Source organism: Perognathus longimembris, chromosome 16 (genome assembly GCF_023159225.1).
Source record: "Perognathus longimembris pacificus isolate PPM17 chromosome 16, ASM2315922v1, whole genome shotgun sequence".
Lineage (NCBI taxonomy): Eukaryota > Metazoa > Chordata > Mammalia > Rodentia > Heteromyidae > Perognathus > Perognathus longimembris.
In genome coordinates, this window is record NC_063176.1 from 21,114,894 (window position 1) to 21,132,199 (window position 17,306).

A 17,306-nucleotide genomic window follows, 5' to 3' on the forward strand; every position below is an offset into this window, starting at 1 on the left:
TTATATCCATAATCTTAAATAAAAATTGGTGAAGTAGAAGAGAACTTTATTTAAGAGCACAATTTAATCATGATCATTTCTGATTTGTGGAAATAATTGGTTTCTGTATTCTATTTCATTCTCTGTAAATTATTAGCTGTAAAAATGTTCCTATTATATGCCTCTGGCTATCATTGATTTTAGAAGACAGTACAGTATGGCATTCCAGTGGCAATGCCCACATTCCCTGGAGCGCGTCTGGACTTTATTAGGAGGATTCAGATGAATGTTTGATCCTCTGCTCTGAGAGGAGCTTCTCGCTCAGTATAACAGATGAGATATCGAGGTATGGAGAGGAACATATTTCCAGACATGAGTCACTTTCAAAACCAAACAAACCAAATGTCTTAATGTCCCAAACTGATACAATGTAATTTTTTTCACTTTACAACATCTTATTATTTTCACTTATTTGCTTGTGATATATGTCTGAGATAAATATGTATCATTTCCAATGTGCACAAAATTCAGCAATTTATGTTTTCCGATATTTGAAACTTACTTTGAAAAATGAATGTAAATCATCATTTTAATATCAGATACATAATGGAATTCTATGCCTCCATCAGAAGGAATGACACCGCCCCATCTGTAAGGAAATGGAAGCACTTGGAAAAATCATACTAAGTGAAGCGACCCAGACCCAAAGAAACATAAACCCTGTGGTGTCCCTCATAGGGAATAGCTAGTACGTGATTAGGCTAGTCATGGTAGAACATCAAAATACTCCAATAGCTACACCCATATGATCACATAAGAAGATGCCAAGTGAAATGATCTCCACGTTACGGAAACAAGAGTTATAACACTGTTGTAGTTATTTTAACATGCCATGTGAAACTGTACCCTTATTTTTCCTTGTCTATTTGTTTGTTTGATTTGTTTAGTTTTGTTTCTCTTGTATTCCCTTCCTGTGGTCATACCCCTACTACCATTATATCTCATCTGAATACCCTGGATACTATTTATACGGGTATTAGAACTGGGAAAGGGAAAGGGAATATCAAAATTGAGAGGCAAAGGAAAAAAAGACAAACCATTCCAAAAGCAATACTTACAAAACCTTTTGGTGTAAATCAACTGCACAACTCTTGGGGGGCGGGGAGATAGAAAGGGGAAGGGAGAGAGGAAATGAGGGAGGAAGTAACAAGTTGAACAAGAAATGTACTCACTGCCTTACATATGAATCTGTAACCCCTCTGTACCACACTTTGACAATAAAGAAAAAGTTTAATTAAAAAAGAAATGAAAAAGAATCTACATAATCTCAGCACTTGGGAGACTGAGGAAGGAAAACTTTAGTTTAAGACCAGCATGGACTATATAGTGGGGTGGTTGTGGGGGTCAGAGAGAAAAGGAAAGATAATTAAGTAAAGATTTCTTTCTTTTTCCTTTTGAAGTGTATCCTTGCTGAAAAATTTACCTGAAGATAAACTGACCAAGATCATTGACTGCTTGGAAGTGGTAAGACATTTTAATGTAAAAAATAAATTTTATTAGATTTTATCATCTACTATTATTAGGACTGTAGATGAATAAAGAGGAAAAAATGGTAGATTACCAGTCTCCAGAGAGTGGGAGCCATTTCCTATTTTGAAAAATCTTAGTCTAGCTCTTGCTGAATTTGGAATCCAGAAAAGGTTAGATTCTTCTGAAGTTTACCAAAAGAAAGTGGATTTGCATGTGCAAAGTGAAATTTGATTTACATATTTTAATTTTTTTAGTTATGTTATAAAACTAATCTTCCTTCCACAGGAGGCATTTGATTTTTCTACAATTAGCATCACAATCCCTTGCAGAGTTTTTATAGTATAAAGGAGGCAGTGAGGCGTAATTAGGAGCTAGAGCATAGAAAGGGCATGTGGTTGCTTTTGGTGACAAGCCTCTGAATCAGACTAGGAAACATTCTTTCCTTGCACACTCTAGGCCATGAAAATACATTTAAAGAAACTGAACTCAAGAATCCCTCTACCTATGTTAATATCTAGAGGAAAGTGGTGTATTGGAATATGCTCAAAACTCATTTTAGGCACTACCCAGATGGTCGGTTTGAATCCAGGACTTGTCAAGTGTTTCTTTTTTTTTTTGTGAATAATGCTTTTATGACGTACATGTACCTTGGTTTCTAATGATATGCATTTTATGAAAACCTCCTCAGATTTCAGAGATTAAAATTTAAAGCAAATTACCTCTCTAACTTTTTGTTTTCCGGTGGGAGTGGTTGGTGTAGAGATAGGTCACTTTCAATGAAACCAGAGTGGCTTTCATGGAATTAAAAGGAGGAAGGGACTGGTGAAAGTGTCAGATGAAGACTTGGAGCATTCAAGTGGCTGTCAGTGGGAGGAAAATGGAAAGGCACTGCAAGATTGATTGTTGACAGATTCATGCCTCTGTCAGTCATACTGAACAACATAAATTAATCTCTATTGAGAAGGGAGCAGGGGTCATTATATCCTAAGTGTAAGTGACACCAGTAACGTTTCCATTTACAATTCATGGAAGCCATCCAGCAGTTTTTCAAGGACAGGTCATGATGACACAGTGCATGCCCCGGTATCCCCAGGGGTTCAGTTATGAAGTCATTTTCAAGAATACTGCTTGCCCAGCATCCCTCGGGATTTCCTCAGTGTAACATAACCCAATCACAGATGTTACAAATTAATAATTCATCCCAATTTCTGAGGGTGGTGGTTTTTTTTAGAAAAGCAAGAGAGACCCTGTATTTTTTGTTAACCAAAGAAATCTGTTTTTAATATAATACTAATAGAGTAGACTCACCAGAGGGGAATTCCATGCTGATAGCAAATATGAAAATTTAGTATCATTAAAACGAAATGGTCAATTAGACATATTATTTCAGCCATAAGCAATAGCTAAAGAACATAAAATGGGGGCTCAGATTCTGTATTAATTAGCACACAATTCATGTATGAAAGTCTCATCTTTTAAAACACCCTAGAAAATGTGCTTTCCTGTATCTTAGCATTTGCACACAGCAGCACAGTTTATAAAGAGCTCTTTATTCATACCTGGCAAACAAATGTGTCTCTGTAATGTGTGAAAATTCTCAGATGCAAAAGTGATTAACAAGGAAGTAATGGAATCTATTTCGGCCTAAGGAAAGCATACAGCTTATCAGCATAGTTTGGACTCAGGACCCATCAACATAGTCCTGACAAGAGTCAATCCCTAATGCACAGAGTTATGAGAGAGCACCCGCTGAGTTCTCAGACCAGCTATTCCACAAACTGGTACCATGATCTCTGAGAAAACAAACAGAGTCTGTTATGCTGCTTAGGAGTTGAACTGGAAGGATTTTTCTTTGTGTGTGCTGGGAGGTGGTGAAGGGTAGGCTGAAGGGATGTAGAGAAGGGAGACACACCAATCCTTACGCAGTTTACCTCATATGTTGAAGATCACTGTGTATTGAAGTTCTGGACAAAGGCCCCCAACTGTGCTATGGTCCAGTTTGATCTCTTGATTTTACTTTTTTCCTTTTGGTTCAGTTGTAGGGTTTGAACTCAGGGCCTGGGCACCATCCTTTAACCCTTTTGTGCTCAAGATTAGTGCTCTACAACTTAATCCATAGTGCCACTTGCAGTTTATGATTGGTTAATTGGGGACAAGCGTTTCACAGAGACTTTTCTTTCCAGGCTAACTTTGAACGCTGATTCTATGATCTCAGCCTCCGAGTATCTAGGATTTCAGGCATGAGCCACTGGCACCTGGCAGCTCTCTCGCTTTGTAGCTTGAGTTGTACAGAGCGTTCTGTTCTCAAAGAGGTCACTGCCTTGATGTCTTTCCTGATCTGATGGGAACTCAAATGGGAATATTACCAATACTCTGCACTTTCAGAGTCAACTAAGGAGATTCACAGTATCAGAATGGAGGGCCACAATTGATGAAATGGAAATCAATCACATGTGCCTTGTGCACCTGGCTGCTGTGTGGTGCAGAAGAAAGAAAGTGTTTCTATTCCCTCTCAGGTGACAGTCCAAAGGGTATTCTCCTGAGTCACAAGCACCTTGATTCATTAGAAGGTCACCCCAGTGCTGCATATCCCTGGAATTTGACCCAGTGGCCTTCTGCAGTCTGTTCAACCTTTGTCTTTCACAAAGCCACACTTGTACTATGGCCTGGGGACAGAGTAGCATGCAACGTATTCTTTCTTCAGACCCATGGTGCCTACTGAAAGGCACATTTCCTGGCACCCATACAATTCTGAACCTGAAACTTTGGTAGGAGTCCCTAAATCCACGTTATTAACATTTTCAGTTGGGATGCTTGCATTCAGTGAAGCATTGAGGTGCAATGGTTTGCTTATTAAGAGAATCTATGTATTCAGAGTGTGCCATGGTCTGCCTCTTCACTGTGGAATTTTAATCATTTTCTTTCCAACTCTAGTCTTCCTTTCTGAAAGTCCTCGCTAGCAGGGTGTAAGTCAGAGCATTTTCCTCATTGTCATGATCTCCACTGGAACCACACGAAAGCAGAGACACTTGTGGATTTTGCCACAGTTATCTCAGCAGGTCTGGAAGTGGAAAATACACTAGTCCAAAGTCTGGAAATGAGTGTGTTTTTCCTCTGCTACTGTCCTGTCAGTTAATTGTGCTGAGCATATCGTGCACATGGTCACAAAACAATGGGACGATGGGTCACATCATTATGAATTTTATTCTTTAAGTCACAGAATTCTGCAGAGCTGCCTTGCCCAGATAGGAAAAATTTGTGTTGGATTCCACTGTGTAGGATTTAGTCCCTTGGAAATAAGAAACCAGGTACTAAATTAATGTGCAATACCTTACATAGTATCCACCTAACTCATGTGTGTTGGCTTTAAAATTTTAAAGCTATCTTAAATATTGTACTTGAAAACTAAAACACAAATGGTAACAACTCAAATTGTAAAAAGTTTTAAGCAACAAATTTGGGTATATAGTTGCAGGATACATGAAAATGTTTGTGTGGGGTGTGTGTGTGTGTGTGTGTATCACATGCATAGTTATATGTTGATAATGTTGATATTTCTTTGTAATGATGATTTCTAGATGCAAATGCATAGTAGAGAGTCTTAGGGAATCTGTCTAAGCTTGTTTTTCCTCCACATCCTTGGAGTTTCCTTCTAGTTTTATATAGGCTTTTTACAGTCACTCTGTATTTAGCCTTTTGGTACGCTAACACAAAATGAGTGTTTTCCTTAGTGAGAACTAAAATCTTTCCATCTAGAGCTGTTGCTGTCTCTGTGCATGGTTTTCTTCTGAACTTCTTAGTCTACCCTGAAATTGATTTCTTTTTTCTGGCCACACACCAGAGTAACTATTCTCATAGCTTTTAGTCATCTTCCTTTGAAACATTTGTGACCAAGCAACAAGTCATAAATCATTGCTAGGTCATGAAGCTGGCCAAGTAGGACAATTTTTAAAAATCAGAGTAGTAAACACAAATATTGCTTTGAAAAATACATTTCAATTATACAAGGGTCTACACATGTGCATACTCTAGTAGATGCATTGGGTATACATGTGAAATGCATTTCTTACTGTAGATAAGAAAAATGCTTGAAACCCATTGCTTTACAGGACAGAGTCCATGGCTTCTGTGTCGTTTAAAGGACCCCTTTGCAACGAAACCACAAGGACAATAACCACAGTGTTTGCATTTCTCTTTTTGGTCCTGGTGACCACCCTGGCTTGACAAACACTGGAGAATCCAGCATCATGGCCAGTACTTACCACTATATATTTTGGTCTGACCTATTTCCACAGCCTTTCTGATCTATGAAGTTACTGTCAACACACTGGGAGGCATTATTCATCTTCCTTCTGGGGTACTGGGTGACAAAGAATCATTCCTGGGAAAAATGCTACTAGGAAAGTTGTCCCTCATGAAACAATTAAGCTCTGTCTCAGTGTTTCCTTTCTAATGTTTTATTTTTAAATGTATCTGGTTGATTGGATTGAAAGCCACACCTCTGTATACATCAAGGGCTTTATCCCACTGAATAGCACTGCCAAAATTCTCCATGTTCTTTATGCTCTGTAGGCAATGGGGACAGAGATTGGGACAGAAAGACTGGCGAGCAGATGATCAGAATCAGAAAAAAATCAGACATGACTGCAGTTTTAGTAAAAGGAAAGGGATATTAACTAGAGAATGAAAGCACCTGTACTTTGGTATTATGGTCATTCATAAGGGTCATAATCAACACCTCTGTTAAACTGATCTTGTCTGTAACAAAGACTTGTGATAAGTCTAAAATGAGAAATATGTGAAGAGGTAGAGTAAGCAAAGCAGAATGCAAAGAAATTCAGAACATCCCTGTTCACATGAAATAGAAATGTGGCTCTTGTTCACATATCAGTCCAGGAAAGATGTTTCCGCTCACATCCACACATACACTCAGGAACTGAAGCTGATGACTACTTGGCCATTTTTACCAGCATGTGGTTTTCAAGGTTTCATGGGGTCATTCATTAAAATGGGGGAAAAGTTCTGAAGATGTGAGCACAAAAGTACTCATGAGTGTGGCCTGGATGTAGGATGTATCACCTCTGCCCCAGTTGTTTCAGCTCAAAGTTAATTATATGGTTACAACTACAGTAGGAACTCCCCTGCACTGCTGCCATATGTGTCCATAGAGCATTGAGGATCAGCCTGTAGCCTCTTCCCAGACATTACGGTCACCAGGTACCTGGTATATACTAAACACTCTACCAGGCACTTTACATGCACCTACCCCCTACTCATCCTCCAACAATGTTAGGTTGTAGTAGGTATATAATCTTAGTATTTACAGCAAAGGAAACTGAAGTCCAGTACATAGAACTGCTAATCAATTATAACAATCTTCATCCTTTGCACAGGAACTGTTAGAAGGACACTTACTATATGCAAGATGTTCTTAGTGCCCCAGAAAACCTTGTCTTCAAACAACTTATTGAAATAAGGAAAATGATCCTTCAAAAGGCCAAACCCTAATCCCTGCAATGTGTGACTGTGATATATTTTATGATTTAAGAGACTTTGAAGATATATTTAAATAGGGCATTATTCAGATTGGCTAGGTGAGCTGAGTAAAAGTATATGAGCCCTCGACAGAGGAGACATTTCTTGTTAGAGTAGAGGCACCAAGGGTTAGAATTCTACAGACCATTACCGATCCTGTAATAGAGGGGGTCCTATATAATAGTCCTGCAGGGTTTAAAGGGCAGTCTCCTCTGATAGCTGGTAAGGAAATGGGGGCCTCATTCTACAAATGAATTCTGGCAACAACCTGAATGAGACTAAAGGCAGATTTTCTCTGAGCTTCCAGAAGGAATCACATCTCCAATGGTAACTCCAACTTTTCCTTGAGACACCCCAAGCAGAGAAACATAATCAAGCCAGGCTGTGCCTGGATTTTATGATTCCCAGAAGTTATGATACAATAAAAGAGGTTCTAAGTCACTGCATTTGTGGTCATTTGTTTCAGTGGCAGAAAAAATGAATGAGTTTTTCTAAGTCTCTGAAAGCAAATAGTTTAAGTCTTGAACGGTAAATGGATTTTAATTTAACGCATTGATAAATGGAACTCAGTGTAGAACTGAGATTTGAAAATAGGTTGGTTTGGATTCAAAATACTTTCCTCCCTCAGACATCATACTTCTTTCAATGGCATGTTGAGATGTTTTTCAAGTGTGCGTAATGCCATGTAAGTAAAAAATCCTTATTCAGATTAGGAGTAATACTTATTTCATAAGTGTAAGTTGGTTGTAAGAGTAAATTGACCAAGAAGATAATGAAAATCAATCACACAAAAGTAGTTTTGCTGGAATTTATTTTCAAATCTAAAAGACAAACAAAAGAGAGCTATTATGCTGTGGTTTATGTCTTTTTAAAAAATTAAACAAGTCTATTTTATGTGCATAAATAATTAAGAGATCCATTTCAGTTCTATAACTTTGAGACAAGATCAAATTAAAGCAATATAGAGACAGACAGTTAAATCCATCTTTTGCTTTCTCAGGTACTATATTGGTCTTTTTATTTGAGAAGCGGTTAAACTATATTTCCTTGCTCAAGCATTCTCTAGTTACATAATATTCTATGAGGGAAAGAAACAATAATACATAAAAATAAATATGTGATCATTTGAAATTTTATGAAGATAAATCAGCATTTACAAAAATGTCTAATTTCTTTATATTTTAAGTTATTGTCTTTAAAAAGAATACATATGAAAAAACTAGTTAATATGTGTGGGATCTTTGTAGGAGTTATTGATCTTCGGAGAAATAGAAATTGAGGTCCCAATATCCATTAAGGATAATATTTTCAATATACGATGTAATCATTTGCTCTTTTTTAGATGTAATGTTCAGCGAGTTGCCAATCACCAGGACATTTATATTTAGACTATGTAGGTGAACACTCACTGCACGTTAATTATGTTTATTTTCTCTTTGTGATGTTGTTCTCCATAGCTAAAAGTCAATATTCCAAGTGAATTTTTTTTCTGAAACCAAACCAAAACCATAAATGTAATGTAGATAATAAAGTCTCCTAACCTTTTCTACAGCTGATGATGGCAATTTAAGAAAAGCTTAAAGTTACAATGAGCAATAAATAAAAGAAGCAGGTGCAAAACATTCATTTCAGAGATAAATGTTCTACTGCCTTTATGTCTTAGATTGTATGCCTCCACTCGGGTCTAATGTTTTCTCCTGTGTTCCCAATAGGAATACTACGACAAAGGAGATTATATCATTAGGGAAGGTGAAGAAGGAAGCACTTTTTTCATTTTGGCAAAAGGAAAGGTAATTATTAATGAAATCATATTTAAAGTAACACAAAAAGTTTTGTTTTAATCAGTTTTCCATAAATGTATAGTGCGCTCCATTGCATGGGATGGATAAAAGAACTTCCTGTGGGAGCATTTCCTGGGATTATGCAAAAGAGGTGGATTTGGGGTGGGGCCAGGGGCGTCTTGTGCCCAGTTACAGCTGAAGAGTAACTCTCTTAGTGACCAACCTAGGCAACGACTTGACTTTCTTTGGGCCCAGCTTCATTATATATTATAGTTAGGTTATCTCTGAGGTCCTTTATTAGCTGTAAATACATATTTTCCATCAATCCAAGAACAGTGTTGGAATATTCTTTCATCCAACAGACAGGATGACAAGCAGCTAGAGAAAAATGGACTCAATAATTGAGGATTGCTGTGGTTAGACATCAAGATTTAAAACCAGCATGGATTGAGAATTTTATATTCTGTAACTCAAACTGATTTAGATAGTGATACAAATTTGTCTTTATATATATTTGTCATCTATCAATCTATCTTCTCTCTACATATCTATCATGGGTCTGTGTTCTTTTCTTTACTTAGTTATTAAGGTGGTAACTGGTTTGTGTTCAACTCAGTGTTCCTCAAAGATACAAAAAATATTTGAGAAATATTGAGGCAAAGACTCAGAGCCCCTCTATATTTAAATTGTCAGATATTTGATATGTCTTCTTTTTCTGTGGAAGAGTTTATTTTCAAAGACCTAGGTATTTTTTTTTGTAATTTTTTGGTTTACATGCAAATGAACTTTGAACTGTGCCCCAGTGAAGGAAAAGTTCAGACAAAATGTTCCAAACCTTTGAATATCCCCAATAGTCAAAACCAATTCTTGCCATCTCTCCTTTATATGGTAACTGTGTTTAAAAGCAAAAAAAAATCTGGTTAATAAAGGGGCTGTACTTATTACTAATACTAACAAAAAAGGTAATTTGTTGACATAAATGTCAATCAGAATTTCTAATCACCATGAAACAACACTATTACTATGCTAGATTGAAATAATTCTAGCCATAAATAGGTAATATTGAACTTTTTGTTTGGATGTTCTATGGATTTCTTATATTTTCCTGGATCATATTTCATTTTAAGATGCCCAAAGAAGTTGTGGTCTCTTCCAAACCCCATCTCGCATTCCATTTTAGAGGGTACACAGGATCTGGCTATTTTGTCATACTTGTGATTGATTTGTTAATTCAATTAAACTTTTTGAAATAAAAGAACATTAAACAGGACCATTGATACTTGCTTTGAGGATCTATAGGAAGGAGTCACTAGATTCATTTTAAAAAGTTACCTTGAAGTACATTATATGTATGAAATAATACAATGAAATTCATCAACCAGTATTTGAAAAGGAAAGGAAAGACACAGGTAGCAGTCTAAAACGGGTGAACTTGTTCAAAGTACATATCTGCATATATGGAATTACCATGATGAAACTCTTGCACTATTGATGTATCCTAGTTAAATATAGTAAAATAATGTATAAAGACAGTAGCTTAAAAATTAACTTTCCTTTTAATTATGTAACATCACTTAGGTAAAAGTCACACAGAGTACAGAGGACCATGACCAACCACAGCTGATAAAAACCCTGCAGAAAGGAGAGTACTTTGGAGAAAAAGCTCTCATCAGGTGAACCCATGAATTTATATGAATATTTAAAGTACTTGGACTATTTTACATGCATGGGAACTTATTTATTCAAAATGGTCAAATTGAGTTACTAGTAAATGACAATAAATACCTAGGAATGAAACAAAAACATTACAATGACTTCTAAGAAATTAATATGAAATATACACTTATACTAATTTTGCACAGAAAGTCATTGTGAAGTCTCAAGTTTATTAGGAAAAATAAGATGGGAGTTGTATTAGGTTTGTGTTTGAAATAAGAGATAGTAAACAGGATTACAATGGGAAAATTTGAAACTTAAGAACAAGTTTTACATAGTTTGAAAGAGTACTTTGCTTAATTATTTTAATCAAATGGAGACTTTATAAAATTGTGGGGGTTTTTGTTTTGTTTTACCAATCACAATTACATAGTCAGGTAATAACTTCCTTCACTTTCTCCCACCCACAAGTTGGATAGTTCATTTTCAATATAGTTTCTAGTGAGTACCATTGCTGCATTTGTTCACCTAAATAGGGATGGTTTTAAATCATCATTTAAAAAGTAATGCATACATAGGGATTTCTGAAACTTGTTTATTTTGTACATTTTAGAAACATGTCAAAATACTATGCTTGAAATTTCTATTTTAACCTTTAGTCTTTTGAGGTATGAGTTCATTTGCTATTGATCTAACTCATGTAATAATGTTTTCAATGGCAGATAAATGACACTGAACTTCCTGAAAGTCAGAAAACCTCATGTATAGAGAAATACACTTTCCTAATTAGAAATAGCTACCTGAAATACCAAGCAACCTAGCTTTTTTGGAGTGACATATGTTCTTATATGAATACTTGAAATTACTTATGATGTATTTAAAACTGGTGCTACAACTAAAGGATTGAATTCCAAATTTATGCTTGGAGAAAAGGAATTGCACTGCTGTTCACTTATTATCTTGATTATTTTATGAAGTCAAGATTTTGCTGATTTGTATGACATTTTTATAATTTCAGAGAACAAAAGTATTTATAATTACTTACAAATTTGATTATTTAAAAATAATGAACTATTCATTTTAAAAAGCAAACTCAAGTATTAAAATTTAAAAAGTGGTTATAATTTATTAAACAACTTACAAGTGTGATTTATCGACAAGATAAACTTTAATTTTTTCACTTACTAGATGATAATGTGACAATTCAGTAACGGAAATTATCTTTCTTTTTGTAAATAATCAAGATCATTATGTAGGACTTCAGTGTATATTTTTAACATTTATAGATTATTTTTCTCATATTTCTAGACAAAACAAGCTGATACTCAATTACATTATCTTCCTATGACAAACATAGAAATTTAGGCTTAACATATAAGCATTCAACTTCCCAACCTGTGTTTGAAAGCACAAGCTAGTGAAGAAGAAGGATGTTGTAGTCAAATATTTTTACATTTTTGCACTTCCTTTTACATTTTTTGTACTTTTTAAGGAGTTGCTCACTGTAAATCAGTATTCCTTGTATACCCTCATGACTTGACATGAAATAGTTCCATGAGTTCTTGAATAATTTTATTTGTAGAAATAAATCCGTGCCATTTACAGTTACTATGAAATAAACTTGAATGTATGAACATTTAATAGTTGTAAAGCATTTGTCAGTGACCATCATGACACTGACATGTGAAAGGAATACCATACCTTTTTCCTGTGTCGGAACTCACAAATAGTTGGTCTACAACCCACATTAACATGTATGTTTGTGGCTATATCCACTTCTACGTGTCTCTTATCTCAACCATTGCTACTTTCCCCAACTCTATCCCTACCTCTGTTCCTGCCTCTTCTTCTGCCTCTGATCCTGTGTCAATCTCTCTCTCTCTTTCTCTCTCATATTTACAGATATAAATTGAGTATTATCTATCATATTATCTATTTACAGATATAAATTAGTATTATCTACCATGCCTCTGACCCAAAAGCCAGGATTTTGTAAACTGGGGAGAGACTCGACTGTAAATTATGCCAGAAGGTCTTTGGATGTCAATTAGGCAGGCACAGGGCTTCTTTAGGATGGAAGAGATGGGCTACATGTGGAATTTCTCCTTGTCCTTCACTAAGGTGGAGGGCCTTGAGTGATTCCATTCTCTGCAGGTCGCCCTTTGTGTTGAATTTGTCAGAGCTTTCCCAATGTTTACTCCTAGCTTACCTACAGTGGATCTTTGAACACTGAGTACTAGATAAAAGGTGTAAATTTTTGGGATCACTTTTTTTGGAATCTTGAATTTGTAACAGAGGGAAAAATCTCACATAATAAGGCCTCCAATAAAAAAGAAATTTATTACATTATGTTTGATTCATTTGTATTCATTAAGAAATTAAACTTGCCATCAGTTAATATATAATCCAGGGCTGGGGATATGGCCTAGTGGCAAGAGCGCTTGCCTCTTATACATGAAGCCCTCGGTTCGATTCCCCAGCACCACATATACAGAAAATGGCCAGAAGTGGCGCTGCGGCTCAAGTGGCAGAGTGCTAGCCTTGAGCAAAAAGAAGCCAGGGACAGTGCTCAGGCCCTGAGTCCAAGGCCCAGGACTAGCAAAAAAAAAAAAAAAAAAAAAAAAAAAAAAATATATATATATATATATATATATATATATATTCCATCCTAAGATGGTCTATTCTACTACACACCTCTAAGATGCTACTATTAGTCACACTACATTTTATTATCAATTGCAATTCATATATGGCATTACTAATTTCATATTTTAAATCAATAATATTAATTTTAAATTCTGTGAGGCGAAGGTACTTTAGTACTTAATGAAATGGATGATATGGCACTGAAAACACCATCCAGAGATTTTATTCTCAACAGGTTTATCATACTTTAATTTCTTGACTGTTTTCCCAACGAATCTCTCTGAATAATTTATTTTTACTTTGCCTGCATGATAATTAGTTATTCTCCTTTAATCAAGAGGTAGGTGTTTTATTTTGAGTGACAAAGAGTTAAAAACAACATTCTATACAAAGATATAGTCAATTATTTTTGTATGTTCCCAGCACAGATATCTACTTTGAAATTTTGTATATGTAAGCTTTATTGGGATGCATTTCAAATCCTATGTGTGTGTTTTTGCATATGTGTGTGTGAAAATAAATTACAATGTTAAGCATAACATTTGGAAATCTAAGTGATGTCTGTGCCTTTTGTGTAAAGTACTAGATTCTCTTAACAAAGCTGAATGTCTTGTTTCTAGCTGTATTGAAAGCTGACTTCCCTGCTTTTGTCCACAGTGATGATGTCAGATCCGCTAACATTATTGCTGAAGAAAATGATGTTGCGTGCCTAGTTATAGATCGAGAGTGAGTACATTTATGTTGCTGGGAAAATCAGACTACTGCCACCACGGAAGACTTAGTCTTCTGTTACTCCGAAGGCTGATTTTTGTTGTTGTTGTTGTTTGTTTGTTTTTCATTTTTCATCACTACTCAGAAATGCTGGACAATCCTCAGCTGTGAGCATTTCTGATTAAAATTCATGAGAAGGAAGCAGCCTTCTGATCTAATCTGTCTGTGGCAGTGAAAGATAATGGCAGGCTAAATATTTTGTGTGCAAAGTTTGTACATAAATACCAGGCATACACTGACTTAAATTCTGCGTTCTCTAGAAAATTCAGATTATTGGTGCCCTTATGGATTTATTACCATACACATAGTGAATCATTTTATAATTTTTAGCATGTAACCTGATTTAAACACATTATTCATTTGTATTTTTGTGCTGATATCAACCCATGGGTTTGGGCTCTCTTACTCAGGTTTCTCTAGTATCTCATTAGTTGGGTGGTAAGGCACTGAAAACACTATCTAGGGATCTTATTCTTAACTGGCTTATCATATTTTAATTTCTTGACTGTTTTTCTAACAAATCTATCTGTCTCCTTGCTAGTTAACTATTCTCTTTAATCAGGGGAGAGGCATTTTATTTTGGATGTTGGCACTCTACCACTGAAACAACCATACTTTCAGTCCAGTTTTTTTCCTGATTTTTTTAGAGATAAGAGACAGAAGGACTTCATACTCTGGCTGGCTTCAAAACCCTAATCTTCAGATCTCAGCTTCCTGATTAAATAGTACTACAGGTCATAATTTGTTTTCTAATGTTGCCAGCAATCAAAAAAGTTTTGAATAAACCCTCTCTCAAAGCATACAATATTCAGTAGCAATGTATATTTCCAGAGAAGCTTGAACATTTGTAGTAATTTGTTCCATGTGTCAATATTTTTGTCTATCTTAGATTGTTTTTCAGAATGTTTGATATCGTACCCTTCACTCATGTCAAATCATATTTTGGCCTCTTCGGTCTATTATTAATAAGTTAAGCATTTATTGCCTACTTACTAGGTATGACAAAAGAAATTCAAATATATCAGAGCTGGCTATTGTCTTTGTGAAGTCACAGTATAGCCAAATAAATTGGATTTACTCATGAGAAATATCAGAACAACCAGTAAAATGACAAGAGGCCTCACAAAGGAATATATAGTCAACTGCTGATTTAATACAAAGAAAATTTCAAATATTATGCCAGCTAAATGACTGTCACTTAATATCTTATCCATATTCCCCTTATTAATCTATGCCTAGTTCACACTTTTTAGGCACACTCCAAAACTGAAACTGTTTCATCTAGAATCCAAGCGTTACTTATAATGCTGGACATAATAATACTAATATTTTTTAAAACCTGGTACTTCTTGGTATCACTTAGAATTATATTTATTCTCCTTTACAGATAAGAAAAGTGACTATAAAATAGGTTAAAGAATTGTCCAACAGTCCATCTGTAATTGAGCAGGAGGTATTTCCAGCCTTCTGGAGTCATTTCCATCTTCTCTCTTCTTTCTTCTTTCTTCCATTTGGCTCCCATACCACCTTCTCAGAAAATGAAGTAGTGGCTATTGTATTTTATTTTTTAGTGTAGTAATAGGGCTTAAAGAATTAAGAGGATTTTTCTGAGCAAAGAAGAAATGTGGAACTCACTCCAGGTGAAATAAAATTCCAAAGAAAAGATGCAGGGCTAGGAAAGCGTCAAAGGTGCTCAGTTAAAGGTAATTTTTGGATGACACTTCTCACATGGAAAAAATGTTTTGGTACAATATTGCCTCAATTATTCATTTTTTCTGTATAAGTTTCTTAAAAATGCATGTATAAACTGAATAACATCAAGTGTAGGCTGTAGCTGTTTCAATTTGTTGGACAAAATATATGATAGAGAGAAAGAACTCCCCATTCTTTATTGTACTTATATACATGGAATATTTATATATTATCTCATACCCATGAAAAAATGGAATTCTATGTGTTTTACAAATTACTTGCAAACATATAATTGAAACGTTTATTTTATGTGTTTATTATTTGTAGTCTATACATTTGGCACAACACAAAATGAAACATGATATGAAGAGAGTTTCAGTATCCACTACAATTAGGCTGTCCTAGAATTTTTAATTTCCTGGGACATTGAGGGTTATCCTAACATTGTATTTATTTTTTATATTTTATTGCACTATGAAAAGTATTCCGTTTTGGAGATAAATGGTATGACCTCCCTAGTTATGACTTATAAAGTCAATTAAAATCCTAAAATAATGCTCACATAGCACCCTCTATAGCTAATTTTAGATTTATACTTGTTTCATTTAACATCTGTGTTACCACTCTTCTGTTCATGAATACAGCAACACAGTACTCTTGCCACGAGGCTACATTGCCAGCATCTGACACAGTCCTTGGCATAGGGGCAGTGTTACCAGATGGCTGAATGAAGGGCACCACCTTGTTCTGAAATGCAGTGACTAAAAACCTCCAGATCTGCATTTCTTCATTCATAAGCATGATTTTTAACAAATGATTAGAATGATTACAGTGCAGAAAAAGGAGAGTTAAAAGTCTGAGTTTTAGTTCCTATTTTGTAAAGGTGATAAAACATGGGAATGTGTTGTTTGGCAAGTGCTATTGGTGATGTCTCCATTACTGATCGATCAAATCCCAAATGAGTTGATTAGTCTGCCCTTCAAACTGTGACAACTGAATAAACACAGCTGAGTCAAAGTGACAGGTAGAATGTTGTAGCTACTCAACTATTGTTTAAAGATTAAGGGGCCGAATCTACAGAGACTTGTAATACCAATATCACCTATACTTAACATAGATTTGTTTCTAATAATACTTCAGTGAGATTAATAGCAAAGAACAAATATTGTCAAAGGGTGGAATAAAATAAAAATAAAAGCGCCCCAAATCTTTCTTTTTTATTTGAAAATTTCAACGATTCTGGAAAACAGGAATCCCATGGTAGTATTGTTTTATCTCTTACTGCAGTTACCAAGGGTCAGTTTATAGAACAAGCAGAAAAGAATGGAAGGTATTTATGGAAGCAAGAATATAAAATAGACAGCCTAGTTCTGTAATACATGCTAAGTAATATAAAGGTTGACTGTCAATTAAATTTGTGCAGAGGCAGTAAACCATGACAGTATGTGATTGAGGTGATACTGGTTTTATTTACTTTTAGATGTTTGGAGGTAATTTTTTGTTATATTATATACTAGGTGCTTAATGTTACAGGGCTATTTAAAGCAGGTTCTCTACTTCCAAGGCTTCTATTTTGATGTAGAGAGTATAAGTACCTAATAGTCACAAATCAAGGTAGATAGGTAAGTGTGGGTATGTGTGGAGAATTGGAAGTGTAATTCAGAAAATGATCCTTTCACTGGGGATTGATTCTTTTCTCATGGGTAGCCACGTATG

At 35.3% G+C, this 17,306-nt stretch overlaps 1 protein-coding gene across 4 annotated transcripts in view; it reads left to right on the top strand.

Moving 5' to 3' along the window:
• The window catches only part of Prkg2 (protein kinase cGMP-dependent 2), a 110,208-nt gene that overhangs the window by 49,470 nt on the left and 43,432 nt on the right, over positions 1-17,306 (top strand). For all 4 annotated transcript variants that reach the window (XM_048364172.1, XM_048364171.1, XM_048364173.1 and 1 more), the window contains 4 exons: positions 1,440-1,503; positions 8,757-8,834; positions 10,404-10,498; positions 13,785-13,853. In XM_048364172.1, coding sequence (XP_048220129.1) covers positions 1,440-1,503; positions 8,757-8,834; positions 10,404-10,498; positions 13,785-13,853 — 306 coding nt within the window. The remainder of the gene's footprint in view (positions 1-1,439; positions 1,504-8,756; positions 8,835-10,403; positions 10,499-13,784; positions 13,854-17,306) is intronic.